The following is a 13,901-nucleotide window of genomic DNA, read 5'->3' on the forward strand; positions in this document are numbered from 1 at the left end:
CTTTAAACGAGTCATATGAGAGTATATATTCCCAGTCTTTATTTCTGTCGTCACATCTGTTGCCTTTCATAATTCAGTGACTTCTTTGCCTTTCATTATCACTTAGGCTCTACTTCACTATATAGAAAGATTTAGCAAGGCTACGGCATATTTTATTAATTCTAGTAAGAGACGAAAGTAGGCTTCTTAAAAATGCATGATGGAAAATAGTAAAGACAATACATCCGCACCTTAAATTTAGTGAAGAGACAATGTATAGCCTTTAGCTCGTGTAAAGTTGACCGAAGTCATATGCATGATGCTACTTAAGCATCCAGTACATTAATACCACTAACGAAGAAGAAGGGGTTGTAGGTAATGCCTAAGTACCTATGTATGTATGCTTGACGACAACCCCCATATATATACTCCGTAGCTAAGACGAAATTAGATGTAAAGGTGAGCTGGAGGTGTAAACAAACCTAAGCAGGTTAAGCCGAAGTTGAGCCGGGTGAAAATTGCTTATTAATCAATCGTAGATACTACGTAACTTTAAGGTATTGCTGGATACCATTGCTATCCCTAACATAAACCTCCAAAATGGCGAAAGAAAAGTCCATCAACCCAGCCCAAGCCCAGCGCAAAGCCGACAAAGCAAAGGCTATCAAGAAAGGTATTCTTGTCACCCCCTCCTACATCCATATTCTCATTTGACTAACCTATCCAGGCAAATCCGAAGTTCTCGCCCGCCGCAGCGAAAAGCTTGCCCGTCGCAACCCGGACCGCCTCCAAAAACAGCTCGATGATCTTAAAGCCATTGAGAGTTCGGGAGGTAAACTCACGTCGCATGAGAAGAGCGTCTTAGAAGGGCTAGAGAGGGACGTTAAGGCTGTGAGGAAAGCGAGAGAGGCATTAGGGGATAAGGCGCCCAAGTTCGGCTCGGGAACATTTGACAGGAGAGAGGGAAGAGATGGGCAGGGGGTGCTAGGGAAGAGGAGGAGAGGAGGAGATTCAGAACCAGGCAGTAGTGACGAAGATGTGCCAGAGGATGTGAAATCCATTCCCATGCCGAGGGACACGCCACCGCCGATCCCGAAGGAGGTATTGGATAAGTGGTATCAGAAACGAAGGGACCGGATGGGACAGACTGGGAGGGGATCCAATGCCAATGCAATGCCCTTGGGTGACAATGCCAGAAATATACCAGAGAGGTCTGTTGCTGCAAGTACGCTGCCGCCTGTGGAGGCCAAGACCGTGTACGAGGCGAAGCCTGTTGTGAGGGATTTGAGGAAGGAAGCTGTGGCTTTTGTGCCGGCTGCTGTGAGGGCGAAGCTGGACAAGTCAAAGGGTGTGGGGGGTTTGGTTGAGCCCGATGAGGCGGATAGGTTAGAGAAGGAAGGATATATGCCAACAGCAGGGTCTGGAGCAAGGAGTGGGAGTGTTGAGGAAGGGAGGCAGCATGAGGGCAGCTTGGTACGGCCTACTTCACGAGTTGTTACGATGGAAGAGGTGGAGGATGAAGAGGGCTAGGACAAATACTGTCGCTGACGAATACGTCTACGGATTGGATAAAAACACTTATGGTGTCTGGGTCGAGGTCAACTGAGTCTATTCGCCATACTCCTAGGATTAAAACGCCGCGCGCCAGTTGTTAAGTGACTACGCTTTCTAGCAACAACCTAAAGGATGCCTCTTGACCACATCAATCGAACCCCAAATATCCAAGAGGGCATATTGCTGGAAGCACAAAAGAAACACCGATCGCTATTGAGATCATGTGCTAAATCAGCCTAAAATGAGCGACTTTCGAGTCATGTGCTCGCAGAAACAAGACCCTTCTAACATGGGATGGTTGAAGTTCGTCGAGGATTGACGAAGTGGAGGTCTGGTCTGATATATAAAGTATCAGATGGAGAAACATCCATATGGTATGGGTTCAAAGTCGGATGGTGATAGACTGAAGTCATAGACTCCGCGAAGGAGAGTATGCTCCCCTATTGATTTCCATCAATAAGCCCAGCGATGACGCCAGGTATCCTGCTGGATACATATCAGGCATTCAGGTCCGCCAGTTGAACTCCAAGGCGACTGTTTCGAGTAGGGCTTGCAGTGACCTTGTGCCTACTATCCTACCGCATCTGCGCTCTTTCATGCCTTTCTCTTTCTAATCTTCGAAGATATTCAAGCTCAGAGCTATCTCTCGAGATCTCTGGTGGGAATACATAGCTTCCTTGTGGGCTCGGTGGCAGCGACAACTGTGCTGGGCAGGATTCCTTTTTTAGTCGAGCTCGGTGAATGGCTTCAATTATCTTTCCCCAGGAAGCTCCAACTCCTTTCTTTGTGGCCATACTCAATAGCGAGTCTCGTTGTGCTTGGGAATATGTTTCCCTGACAACATGATATACCGGTCTGTGAGGATTTGGTATTTCCAGAAATCTTGGTCCGGGTGTCAGTACCGTTGGGCTTGACTTCTGCCTTTGAGGAGCTGGAGGCATTTTCGGCCATGTGTCACGGGTACAAGGCCCTTGGCAACTCGCACGCCGCTCGCCTTCCGTGGAGTTGTGGCGATCAATTTTAATAAGTGTTACCAACTTAGCATGAAATTATGAGGATGGAGAGAGCAGTCGATTATAAAATTCATCAACCAGCTCCATTATGAATATGCAACTTGGTCATTGATTTCTTATTTCTTATTCATACCATGAATTGGCTTCTGCTTTGTCTACTAGATGCTTTCATTTTCCCAAACTTTCCTCGTTCCCCTCTACCAACTGTTGGTCCGCCACCTAAGCATCCAGTTATATCTACCTCGGAAATCTTATGTTGTACTAAGCCACAACTCCCCTTTGTCTTCGTTGTCGAAGCTTGTCCCGCCCGTCTAGTAACATGGCTAGTTCCGTTACACGCGGATAGGTTCCAATGCCACGTGGATGAGGACACTCCTAAAATGGCGATCCATTCCAGAGATTGGTTCGTTAAGCCACAGAAGTATGGGCGTAGCTCTGGGGGCGGGAAGGGAAACCTTAAAGAATGCCTTGCAACATTCCATTGATATTCGCTTCGCCAAGTATGATATCCACTTTTATTACATTCCTTGACTTGTTATGGCGAGTAGCTCATTCTACATTCCAGTAAAGCGACCAACATCCAAGAACTATTGGCATCGCAGTTCTCCAACTCACCCCTTTGTTGAAAGATGTGGATTCTAACGTGATACAGGGCTCTCGGTGCGAGTAATTCATCATCAATGAAAATACTTGCGACTTCGAAAGCGCCACAATCCTTTGCATAATGACTATTAAGTGGTTAAATATTGCTATAATCTCTATATATAATACGCAGCCAGGACAATACCTGGGTACTTAGTATTGACTAGTCGGTCGGATTTTAATCACAGAGCCCTCGATAACGGTCAGTGTCTACTAACTCAAATATCCCGATATCGCATCAGTTCGGACCAATTTCACGCTGCCGGATAGTCAGTGGTTGTAAATTGTCTAGTGGTTATCAATTTAAATTCTTCAACTGCAGCATTAGATTATGACTGCCGGCAAGTCCTTATGAAAGAAGCTGAAGGTCGTCCCTTTTTTGGTAATGGCGTCATTACTGCTGGCGGCCAGCGGATTTTCCTGTTTTAAAGGGCTTCTTGACCCATGTAGGCGAAACGCATAATAGCCGGGTTGTAAACAAAGCGACTTGACTGGATCTATTTACTCACCAGGCTATTATGAGGATGAGGTTTAATGACGGCGAGTAGGCGATAGTTTCAGGAATGCTAAAGATGGAGTTATGAAGTTAAAAAAAGACCTATACGGCATATGTTAGTAGAATCAGAACACTTGGATAATCGCTGTGCAGCTAGTTTAGGCTATCAAACTTCTCTAGTCTGACTTGTCGGGCATACTATAAAAAGGTAGCTATACTAACTTAGGTATCTTTTATATTAAGAGGTCGCGGTAGCGTTACTAAAAGAGCGGTCGGAAGGATGCTTATTACTAGTGTCTTTCGAAAATTTTCATGGAATTGTTTGACGACTTTTCAAGAATCAATTACTTTATCAGAGACATTAAGACGGTAGTCCCTTTAGAGTTGGCCTTCTAGAGACTAGCTGCTGCTCTCTTGAATTTGGGACACTGCCAGGTTTGTGGGGTCTTTATTATATCATCTTCCCAATTCAGTGACAATCTAACAATCCTTCTCTTGAAATTAAGTAGAAGGTTACGACATCTTTCATGGGTCAATGACTGGTTTCCTAATTTCGTCCAGAGCAGATGTACTCCCTTACTCAATTTCCTCAATCCTAGGGGTCATTCGGCTTTCCCTGCTGCCTCCTCCCGGCCTAATATGTAGCCCTGATAATTCCTGGATTTCCGTTTGCGGTTCAGCACGGGAGGCAAACAGGGAGTTCATTTGCCAGGCTTGTAAGCTTTCCACAACATCCTTAGCATGCTGCCTGACCAATCCATCGCTATCCGTGTCCTTTACATACTCCAAAACTCTCGTCACATTATCAAGACTTTGCCCTACAAACCCAAAACCAAGGCTTCTGCCTTCGGACCGAGCGGCCTCAAGAGCTCTAATAAAATCCATAATTAAAAGAATAGCAGCGCGCCGCAGTATAGCCCTTTGCAGTTCAGGTTCCAACGTTAGGATATGAATGCTCATATCGATTGCTGCGGAGGTTGTGCTTGGGTCTATGCCTCCCAGGTTGGATTCTAATACAGAGCCAAGAATCGACAATGCAGAGGCGCGGATCCGGACATCCTCAGTCCCTCGTTTGCTTTCCCATCCAGACACTATCTGGGCTAATATCTCGTCCTCTGGAGACATTTCGTCCTCAGCCAGTTGAGGAACCTCTCCACCCCATGCTTCTTCTGCCTCCGTCTCGCTTTTCTTCTTCGACTTGAGGCGCCTTTCTTGGGCTCGTTCTGTCTTGGGTCGATACCCGCGGCGGCTGGAGATGAACAAGAGCCCATGACAGACTGAGCGGGCTGTTTCGCCTGTGAATTGCAGAGCGCTGGTTTGTATGACTTGGAGTAATGCTTCACCAAGTCGCAACCGTTGGTCGAGCTCGTACTCCTCATCGGGATCTACGTAGCGGTCAATAAGATCTTTCATTACGGCTTTAGGGTGTCTCTGAGATAGTTGAATGAGAGACTGAATGGCGCGCAGGTATATGTATTCTTCCTTGTCTTGGAGGATCGAAGTAAAAAGGATAAGGAGAGCGGGAATATCTAGAACTGCACTGTTGGCTCGCATTAGGGTAGAGAGAATTTCGAGGCCTTGGACGCGAACTGGCGGTGGCGAGTCGCTAGCCATAAGATATGACATGGCAAGACTGTAGCTCTTGCGATCTTCCCATTGTTGATCCGTAGATGTGCTTGGAATAGCGACTTGTGGTCCACCGATAGTGCTATGAAACCTAAGTAATGATTGCAAACTTTTGGCAGTTGGAGATATCTCCTCGCGTCCCAGTCGGCTGATTGATTTCAGCGAAGACTGAATAGAATCTAGAGCAGTGTCCTCTAGAGATATTTGAAAGCTTGGAGTAGTCAACAACATGTTGAGCAAGCTAAGCGCAACGGCAACTGCATCATCGCTGTTGGTATGGTCTCCACTGGCATCGGTAAAATCGGAGAGGACCTGGCACACCAACGCGAGTACTTGTTTAGAATCACTAATCAGTTTGTCCGGAAACGTATCCATCAACTTCTGCATGACCCTGGCCTCGATGAGCCGAGACTCGATATCACCCCTGTCCTCGCTGGCTTCCAGGCGCGAAAGCACCGGGTTCCCAATCTGTCTATCATTGTTGGAGAGCCATTTGGAACATAAACTCATGAACAAACGGGAGACTTCTGTTACAAAGTCGGGCGTGCTTCCTAGTATCCCAAGAAAAGCTATAAATTTGTCGACTCCGTGATCTATCCTCGCCAGATTGGATACTATATCCGTATCTTTTTGAGGATTATTATCAGGCTGTTGAACCTGAATGCCGCCATCTTTACTTGACGCATACTCCCAGCACGGTTTTCCAGGACCTGATCTGCCTTTGAACAACAAGTTGTCTAAAATTGTAGAGAGACAGTACGATGTAGGGCGCGGGCAGTTTTCGTAAACTGGTTCTTCATTGACGGGACTTAGTTGAACTAAAATCTTCAACATCTCCCTTGCTGGCTTGCAGAATGTGATTTCCACTATCGACGCATCATCGTACCAAGAGGCCAAGGACCAGAGTGGCAGAAGAATAGGCTTTAGGAGGCGCCTCGCAAGGCCGGGATTCGGATGTGAAGTTACAAGTGTTAACAAATTACAGAGGCTGCGAGAAACGTCGCCAGAGGACACCAATATCTTTGGAGCACCCAAAGTTATTATGTCCTCCTCTGAGGCTGCAGCCTGAGTTGATTCTGGTGTAATTGTCGGATCAATGCAGCTAAGCATGGGGGCTGCGAAGGCCTTCCAGCCAGCCATTCCTGTACAAATCAGCGAAAAAGCCTTTAAATCAATATAATAGGATATACCTGGTGCTCCGTATTGTTTCCGGCCAAGGATTCCGAAACCGATGATGAATGCCGCGGCTTTATCCATTCCAGGCTCGCCTTGCCCCTGAAGGAGCGAGAGCAGTTGTGGTGCGATTCCGGAAAACCATCTCTCTGATGCCATACCAAATGGTGGAGAACAAAGAAGCCGAGATGCAGCGTTCAACGCCTCATAAGAGATACCAGCCTGCTTGGAGGTATCTTCGGATGAGCCCACCCGGGAGCTTGGGTGCACCGAGAGGATAAATTCAATAGTATCCTGAACCCCCCGAGGCCTGAGGGGAAGAGATGCCAAAGCCGAGATGAGTGGCGCTCGAAGCCATGGATGAGTGCGACCTGGTTGAATCAGCAGGTTCAAAACCGGCATGAGCACCAAAGTGCTCGTGCTAGACGATTGTCAGCAAGATACTGAAAAGGGTATTGTCTCTGCTAATACCCATCTATTATTGCCTTGAACCTAGGCCGATTTTCCTGCCTCACCTCTTCTGGCTGGTCCGGATCAAAAGCCAACTTGCCAGTCTGAAGTAGGCGATCTGCCAGAGGAGGCTCACCCATATTGGTACCTATTAGGTAAACTCCTACTCTTTGATGCCGTACTGTAATAATAAGAAAACTTAGCAAGTTAACACATATTTTCCACAAAGTTTATGTAATCTTAATCAAACACTCTATAAACTCAAGCAACCCAAAGGAAGATTCCAAAGCGGAAGACCTCAATTACGGACGAGGCCAATCTGGTGAAAGCGGATGAGCACTGCCTGAGGATTCTCTCTATGGAATAGGAAGTATGCAACTCGGAGTTCACGCAGGGAAGCGCTGTCAAATTCGGATCACTGGACTCACTTGTATGATGTATATTTTGCCACCTGAAATCGAACAAAGTGATCGAAATAATAGTCATCACGTGAATTGGCGAATTGGTGCCTTGTTGCCTGATGCGACGCGACGCGACGAGATGTCGTCTCGAATCCCCAACATCCTTCTTTCCCTCCTCAACCGCTCCAATCTCAAATCATTACCTTCAAATGTCGATTGCAATGCTCTGCAACCTCATCTCTATATCTACCTCCCATGTCTCTACCTGGAATCGATATTCAACCAGCAGCAGCCTCGAGTGTTCACTTGCAGCGCCAAACGCGAAACGCGCGCCCCTTCCGATGCTACCAGATACTTCACCACAAGCCACAACAACGGTTTCTCTCACTCTTGACTCCAAGAGCATGCACAAATCAAGCACTTCGCCTTCCGTACAGTTTTCTGATCACCAATTTCCGAAAGGAACATAGGGGATCAGAACTTAACCCTAAGACATTGTCGGTTTAGTTTGCGGTCATAGTTGTCCTTCTAAATTACTAGGTTTCCATCCGCTGAGCGACAATTACAACGCCGAAAGGCCAAGCCATTGTTTCGAGGCCCGGAAACTGAAAGGTTGGAAGGATAGTCCAGACGTCGAGAGACGGTAATACAGATTTCTCCTATGAGCCATTTCGGTAAGAGCCTCATGTGAGGACGCTCGTCAGGGTTATCGGCTGGGCGTTATACTCTGGTCATTATGGGTTGTCTTTGCCGATGCTTGAACATGGAGAGGAGATTCAATGTGGGAAGAGTACAGGCCCTTCCTCAGAGGTGGTCTTAGGGATCTTCATCGACTGTCGGAAACCGGTACAGCGTTCTCTACACCCTCGTCGACAATGTGGCTGGAGCCCTTCTGGGATGTGAAGACTGGGCACAATACCTTCCTTCTGGAAAGTCTACAAACAGACCGCCTCATACACATACTTCCACTTCCTTAGAGTTGTGATTCGGCTTCGATCGCACTCGTCTGAATCATATGCCTTGGCACTTGTAGCGAGCTTTCGATACAGCCTCCAAACAGAAGTATGATGTGGAGGGAGGTCCTTCATTGCGCTGTGGTGTAATAAGCATTGACGTGTTGATAAGCCCCGGAGTGTTTTGCACCCATATGGAGTCTCCTTGCCAGAGTGTCTGTCGAGATGAGTCCGCTCGGTTTCGCTTCAGTGAAGACGTCCCGTACCCTTCTTCATCCCGTACATCAGCTCCAGCTATTTGAGGGACGTTGTATCCAACCTTCCCATGCAAGAAACTCGCTTCTAGGAGCGCAGTCAGCTCGCAAGACCTTTGCCGCGGCACCAGCCAAAGGCATCGTCGTGTTTTAGCGTGATCCCGATCAGCCGCATCAACTTTCTCTCCAATGCCTCGCCATTGGATGATGGAAGACGCCGACACACTGTTTAGCATCCTCGAGATGTTTAGGCACCCCTTCCTCTACCGCACTATCTACTCGATAGATCATGTTGGAGAGATGATAAGCGGTTTTTGTTGACGTTTTTTGTCCGCCTTCGCCCTGGGATCTTGAAAAAGACTTCTAGAGGAAACATAAAACTAGTCTCAGAGGGCACTGCTATTCAAACAGAGGGAAACCTTGCGTGTCTGTGCTGAAGTATATGCTCATTGTTAGCTTGGCTCGTTACGCGTCCGGCTCACTGTTCCGACCTCCAATAGGTACTTCTGCTGGCATCGATCTCTTTTGGTATGATACGGTGGCGAATATGGCTAATGCGGGTTGCTGGGTGCAAAAGATGGAAAGTACTGGTGATAGATCCCCGCTGCCCCGGCTGCTAACATGGAGTAGAGCCCCAACAGCCAAAGGTGGATGGGAACTGCAAAGCGTCCAAAGCGGGACCCATCTCGAGTTGGTGTCATTGAGTCTAGCGCTCGTCTGCTTTGGGTAGCGTTGGGTAGTTTGCTGTGATCCCTTGGCTTTTGGTGGCAATATCCTCTGCTGGCTGTTGTTAGGTAAGGGGTATGTCAGGGATGGAGTGGCTCTTGTGGGTTGTTGGACAGGGACCGGCCTGATGGGTGGGTAGTCCCGGGTTGCCTCGTCGTCTGTAATGGACCAGAGGCAACCCCTCCGAATTTTTGGAGATAAGTTTGCATTTTCTTACTGCTTGCCTTTGGAAATGACGCTAACTATACAGTAGGTTTCTACAAAATGATCTTCTAGAAGAAAGCCTCTAAGATGAAATTGTGAAGTATAGAGCCTCGCCCAATGAATAGGCCGGTTGTCACGGCAAAACTAGTGTTCAACTACGTATGAGAATCTATGTGGGGAAGTACAAGAATATGTACATGTACCTACTGTAGCTACTTGCAAAGTCTAGAACTTGATAATGCAAAATAATTCGAGTGCGGGCCTAGTGGCCTTGGAGGCAAACCGAAGACGGGCTCGTGGCCTTCCAACCAAGAGTGGGTTAGCTCGGGCGGGCGGGTACGTCGTCCATGTAACATTATTCAAACAGCAGGGATAAGATCTATCTGCATATCAACGGCATCGATTGCACACTACCAACGATCTACCGATCCACGCATAAATACACCCGGCATTGGGCTCACAGCCTCACAATCCGTAGAGAATGCAAGCTTCGAACGCCACCCCTCACGACGAGGAAGGTTATGTTGTAACCGAGGTATACAGCAATACTCCACGCGGGGACATTCCGCATTATCATTCCTCGTTATTTAGGACAGGAATCCGCCTTGCCCTACCTTTGAACACCTTTTTTTAGTTCCCATTTCATCATTACTCGGTACTCAGTGAGCTCTTACGTACCTTATAGGAGATATTATTTTTGTTCACGCAAGTGTGTTATCATGTCTTCTCGACTCTCCGACCGTGTCGCATGCATCACCGGAGCTAGTTCTGGTATTGGGAGAGCCATCGCCCTTGCCTATGCTGCTGAAGGCGCCGTCGTCGTATGTTCTGATCTGCAGCCAGAAGCACACGCAGATACCAACAATGAGTTCCCCGTCGCGACCCACGACCTCATAGTCCAACAAGGCGGGAAGGCAAAGTTTGTCAAGGCCGACGTTCGATATGAGGAACAAGTCGAAGCTCTGGTAGCCAAGACGGTGGAAGAATTTGGCAGACTAGACATGTGCGTTCTTCCTCACGCCAATCCAATAACCAACCTGGGTAGTAATGATCTGCTCTGTCCAGTATGGTCAATAATGCAGGCATTGGCACCGAGGTCGATCATCAAATGAAAGCCGGCGACTTCCGTTTGCATCAGACTCGAACCCAGGATTTCGACCTCGTCATGAACGTCAATACGCGAGGAGTGTATCTCGGGTGCAAATATGCTCTGGCGCAGTTTCTAAAACAAGAGCCTCTTCCGCCAAACGGTCGTGGAGAGCGGACAGGTGGCTGGATAATCAATTTGGCAAGCATTGGAGGTCACGTTGCCTTAGCCGGTGCCCCGTGTTATACAACGAGTAAGCATGCGGTTGTCGGGTTGACTAAGGAGATCGCGGTGTCATATGCTAAGGACAAGATTCATTGCAATTCTCTCTGCCCCGGATGTAAGTCAGATGTTTTCGACTCTATGATCTCCCGAACTGAGAAGCGGTTTTCCTGCAATGCAAAGCGGCCTTTACTGACTTGGATAAAGTTACCGAAACATCGATGATAGCCCCTATGACAAAGGCCAAAAATGATCCAACGGCTATAGCAGCTACCGAAGCAATTCGAGCAGCCCATCCATGGGGCTCCCTAGGCCAGCCTGAAGACCTTGCTAAAGCCGCGGTTTTCCTTGCTAGTGATGATGCTTCATGGGTTACGGGCCACTCTTTAGTAGTTGATGGCGGATATCTTGCAAGATAATTTAGGGTGGTAAACCGCCGGATGTTCAAAGTTGCGGGGGTGGTTATCCTAAAACTACAACAGTGCCAAAATACAAGAAACTGAATTGATCACATCGTCGGAATCAATAATGTTCCATTCTTGGTGAATTTCCCAGCGTGTTCTATTCAAAATTCAAATAAGACACTAGTACTAAATATATAACGTTAGTAAAGTGAGAGGTCGCGATCAACACACCGCAGGTTAAAATCTCGTACACTGTATGTTAAATTCAAAGTCCGCGCTAGAAACAGTTCTGTTTACATTTCCAATCATAACATATTCCCTATTCCTTCCACTCCTTCCAGCTTACTGGTCAGTTCCACCGCCTCCATACCATTGCCTCTCTGAAACCTAATGTACGTCATGGAAGGGTAGTCGCCCTTCACAGTATGCTCTAACGAGATTCTGGCTGACCCTGGCAGTGGGCTCGATTCGGGAAGGTCGCCGCGCCCTGTCTCCTCCATTTCTACTTTCCACTCGCAAATCTTGAGAGTACTTTCACGAAACCACATACCTTCCTGGTATGGCGCGAGTCTTAGCAGAGATAAGGCTTTCCGTCGGATTCGAAGGACTCTGCACTTGAGAATTAGGAACATTAAAGGAAGTATAATACCCATATCGAAACATAAGAGGGGCCTTGTTTCCGCCTTAGGTTCGCAAAGGAGCCGCTCGCAGAGCTCGACCATCCGTTCAAATTCGGCAGTGTAATCGTCAAAGACCATCTCGTGAACCCTTTGCACAGTCTTCAGTGATAAGGAGATTAGAAGATAGTACAATCGGAGCCAATCGATCCCTGACGTGTGAGGAGCATCTTGCGAGTTGCTTGAATTTGCTATCATTCTCTCGGCTGCTACGTGCCACTGTTCGAAGCGTTGGAGATACGTCTCTCCAATGCGGTAACATTCTGATACAATCTCCGGGGCGCTTCTCGAGAACAATGAGCCGCCTGGATCCCGATGGAGATCTCGGAGCTCCCGAAGAGTCCCAAACATTGTATTGTATTCATTATCCAGGCAGACTCGGGCTTCGAATATGTTTGAAAAGGCGTCTGGGATGGGTAGAATCGTCTCTATGCACCCAGCTGATGAGGCGGGAATATTATTCGACGGGCTACCATGGATTGCTGCTTGGACTTTCAGACGCGTGAACGAACGTTCTAATGATCCATAGATATCTTCGGCATCGAAATGGCTACTCGCTGACGAGCCTAATTGGCGCGAGCATTTTATATGCTGCAGGATTTTGAGGCCCCCACTCAGATGTTGGAATCCAGGATCCAGGTTCTCCTGCAGAAATTCAATCCAAACAAACATGAGGCAGGAGATAAGAGCAACGCGGGGATCGTGGTCGTTCAGAGATATGTAATTGACCAAGGCTTTGACAGCCTTGTTGTATTGCTGTAGCGCATACTCATTAGTAGGTCGAGTTCCATTTAATCCCCTGGTTTTTCGACCATCATGCTCCTCATACACTGCACTTAGAGCAATCAAAGAATGCTGTACTGTGGGGTATATGTGGCTGAATTTCAGGACGACGTTGTTCCAGAAGTATGGCTCGAAATTTCCTGGCATATCAGAGGGATTAACTCGCGTAGTGAAATACTGGAAACTTCGACGCTGGGCCGTGGTTCCTTGGATATCGACCGAGGGGGTGTAGAGGATCACTGGGCCACGGGCTAATTCATGCCGGAAGTCTAAATTTGGCTTGGAGTTTAGTTGTTTTGCTTTCTTGGCCGGCGGGAGATAACCGTCACACTTGCGGCCAGTTGACGTGCATCTCTCACACCAAGGCTTGACCTCGTCACATTTGACACGGCGAATTCTATCAAGCATCGATCAGTCGCAACTCAAGTAAACCACGTAACGGAAGGCACTCACTTGCAGGTTACACACCCGTTCCGCGATTTTGGAGTGCCCCTACGGAAATTGGACACCATGTCTCTGGGAAGCTGGCTAGGATCGATCAACGTGTTCGGCCACAAAGCCATGCTTGCAGCTGCATCCTGTGCAAGTACTGCCCGACCTCCAAGAATAGTCGTTTGACCATCACTTGAGGACGAGTGGGACGAGGTTTTACGCCTACCAGGCACATTCATCGTGATCCCCGCTATACGAGTAGCGGGGAGTTGGGTGTCCAGAGGAGCCCGTGAGGTTCCCCTGGAGTATATAAATCAAAATGCAGGTGAGTCGCCCGTCGGAAGCCAATCAAATATATCCCGTAGGAAACAACTCTTTAAGGATAGGGTAGCTCTACGGCATCTGTCAAGCCAGACCGTAAAACGAATACTAATAAAGGATCGTAGGCTATCGTGGGCAACAGTGGAAGACGAACATCAAACGATATACGACGGAGGGCGTACTTCTTACTTCTCTCTTATTCCCTAGCGTCCTATATCAACGCTAGAATCCCCTGTAATACGATTCGGCCAGTCGTACGTAGCATACGTGATCCAAACCAGTGCTTTTCGCTTCGTGGCTCTTTTGATTTCCCGGCGGCACAGTCGAGGAACGTGCAACTTCATACTTCCTCGACGACTTCCGAGCAGTGCGGACCGTCAGATACAAAGCACGGCGCACAGCACACGCCTCATTCAATCTTACCAACAAAACACAACCGAACCTGTCAGACAGTGTCGGGAGCTGCTTGTCGATGTTTGTAAGCAGCTGTGAGCTTGGAGAGCC

The 13,901-nt window shown here is 47.9% G+C and overlaps 4 protein-coding genes across 4 annotated transcripts; 2 read left to right on the plus strand and 2 right to left on the minus strand.

Moving 5' to 3' along the window:
• Positions 1–579: 579 nt before the first annotated feature.
• BP5553_04470 (Uncharacterized protein) lies at positions 580–1,509 on the plus strand (the record flags this gene model as incomplete). Its single annotated transcript, XM_032013093.1, has 2 exons — positions 580–652; positions 707–1,509. The coding sequence occupies 2 exons, from the start codon at positions 580–582 to the stop codon at positions 1,507–1,509; spliced, it is 876 nt and encodes a 291-aa protein (XP_031869693.1).
• Positions 1,510–4,260: 2,751 nt separating this feature from the next.
• BP5553_04471 (ARM repeat-containing protein) lies at positions 4,261–7,073 on the minus strand (the record flags this gene model as incomplete). The annotated part of the gene is made up of 3 exons (XM_032013094.1): positions 4,261–6,452; positions 6,501–6,904; positions 6,955–7,073. 3 exons carry the CDS (start codon positions 7,071–7,073, stop codon positions 4,261–4,263), a joined length of 2,715 nt encoding a protein of 904 aa, XP_031869694.1.
• A 3,117-nt stretch (positions 7,074–10,190) lies between these two features.
• Positions 10,191–11,199, plus strand: BP5553_04472 (uncharacterized protein; the record flags this gene model as incomplete). Its single annotated transcript, XM_032013095.1, has 3 exons — positions 10,191–10,474; positions 10,537–10,898; positions 10,988–11,199. The coding sequence occupies 3 exons, from the start codon at positions 10,191–10,193 to the stop codon at positions 11,197–11,199; spliced, it is 858 nt and encodes a 285-aa protein (XP_031869695.1).
• Positions 11,200–11,489: 290 nt separating this feature from the next.
• BP5553_04473 (uncharacterized protein) lies at positions 11,490–13,315 on the minus strand (the record flags this gene model as incomplete). Its single annotated transcript, XM_032013096.1, has 2 exons — positions 11,490–13,041; positions 13,098–13,315. The coding sequence occupies 2 exons, from the start codon at positions 13,313–13,315 to the stop codon at positions 11,490–11,492; spliced, it is 1,770 nt and encodes a 589-aa protein (XP_031869696.1).
• Between the last annotated feature and the right edge of the window lie 586 nt (positions 13,316–13,901).

Source organism: Venustampulla echinocandica (genome assembly GCF_003357145.1).
Source record: "Venustampulla echinocandica strain BP 5553 chromosome Unknown scaffold_2, whole genome shotgun sequence".
NCBI classification, from domain to species: domain Eukaryota; kingdom Fungi; phylum Ascomycota; class Leotiomycetes; order Helotiales; family Pleuroascaceae; genus Venustampulla; species Venustampulla echinocandica.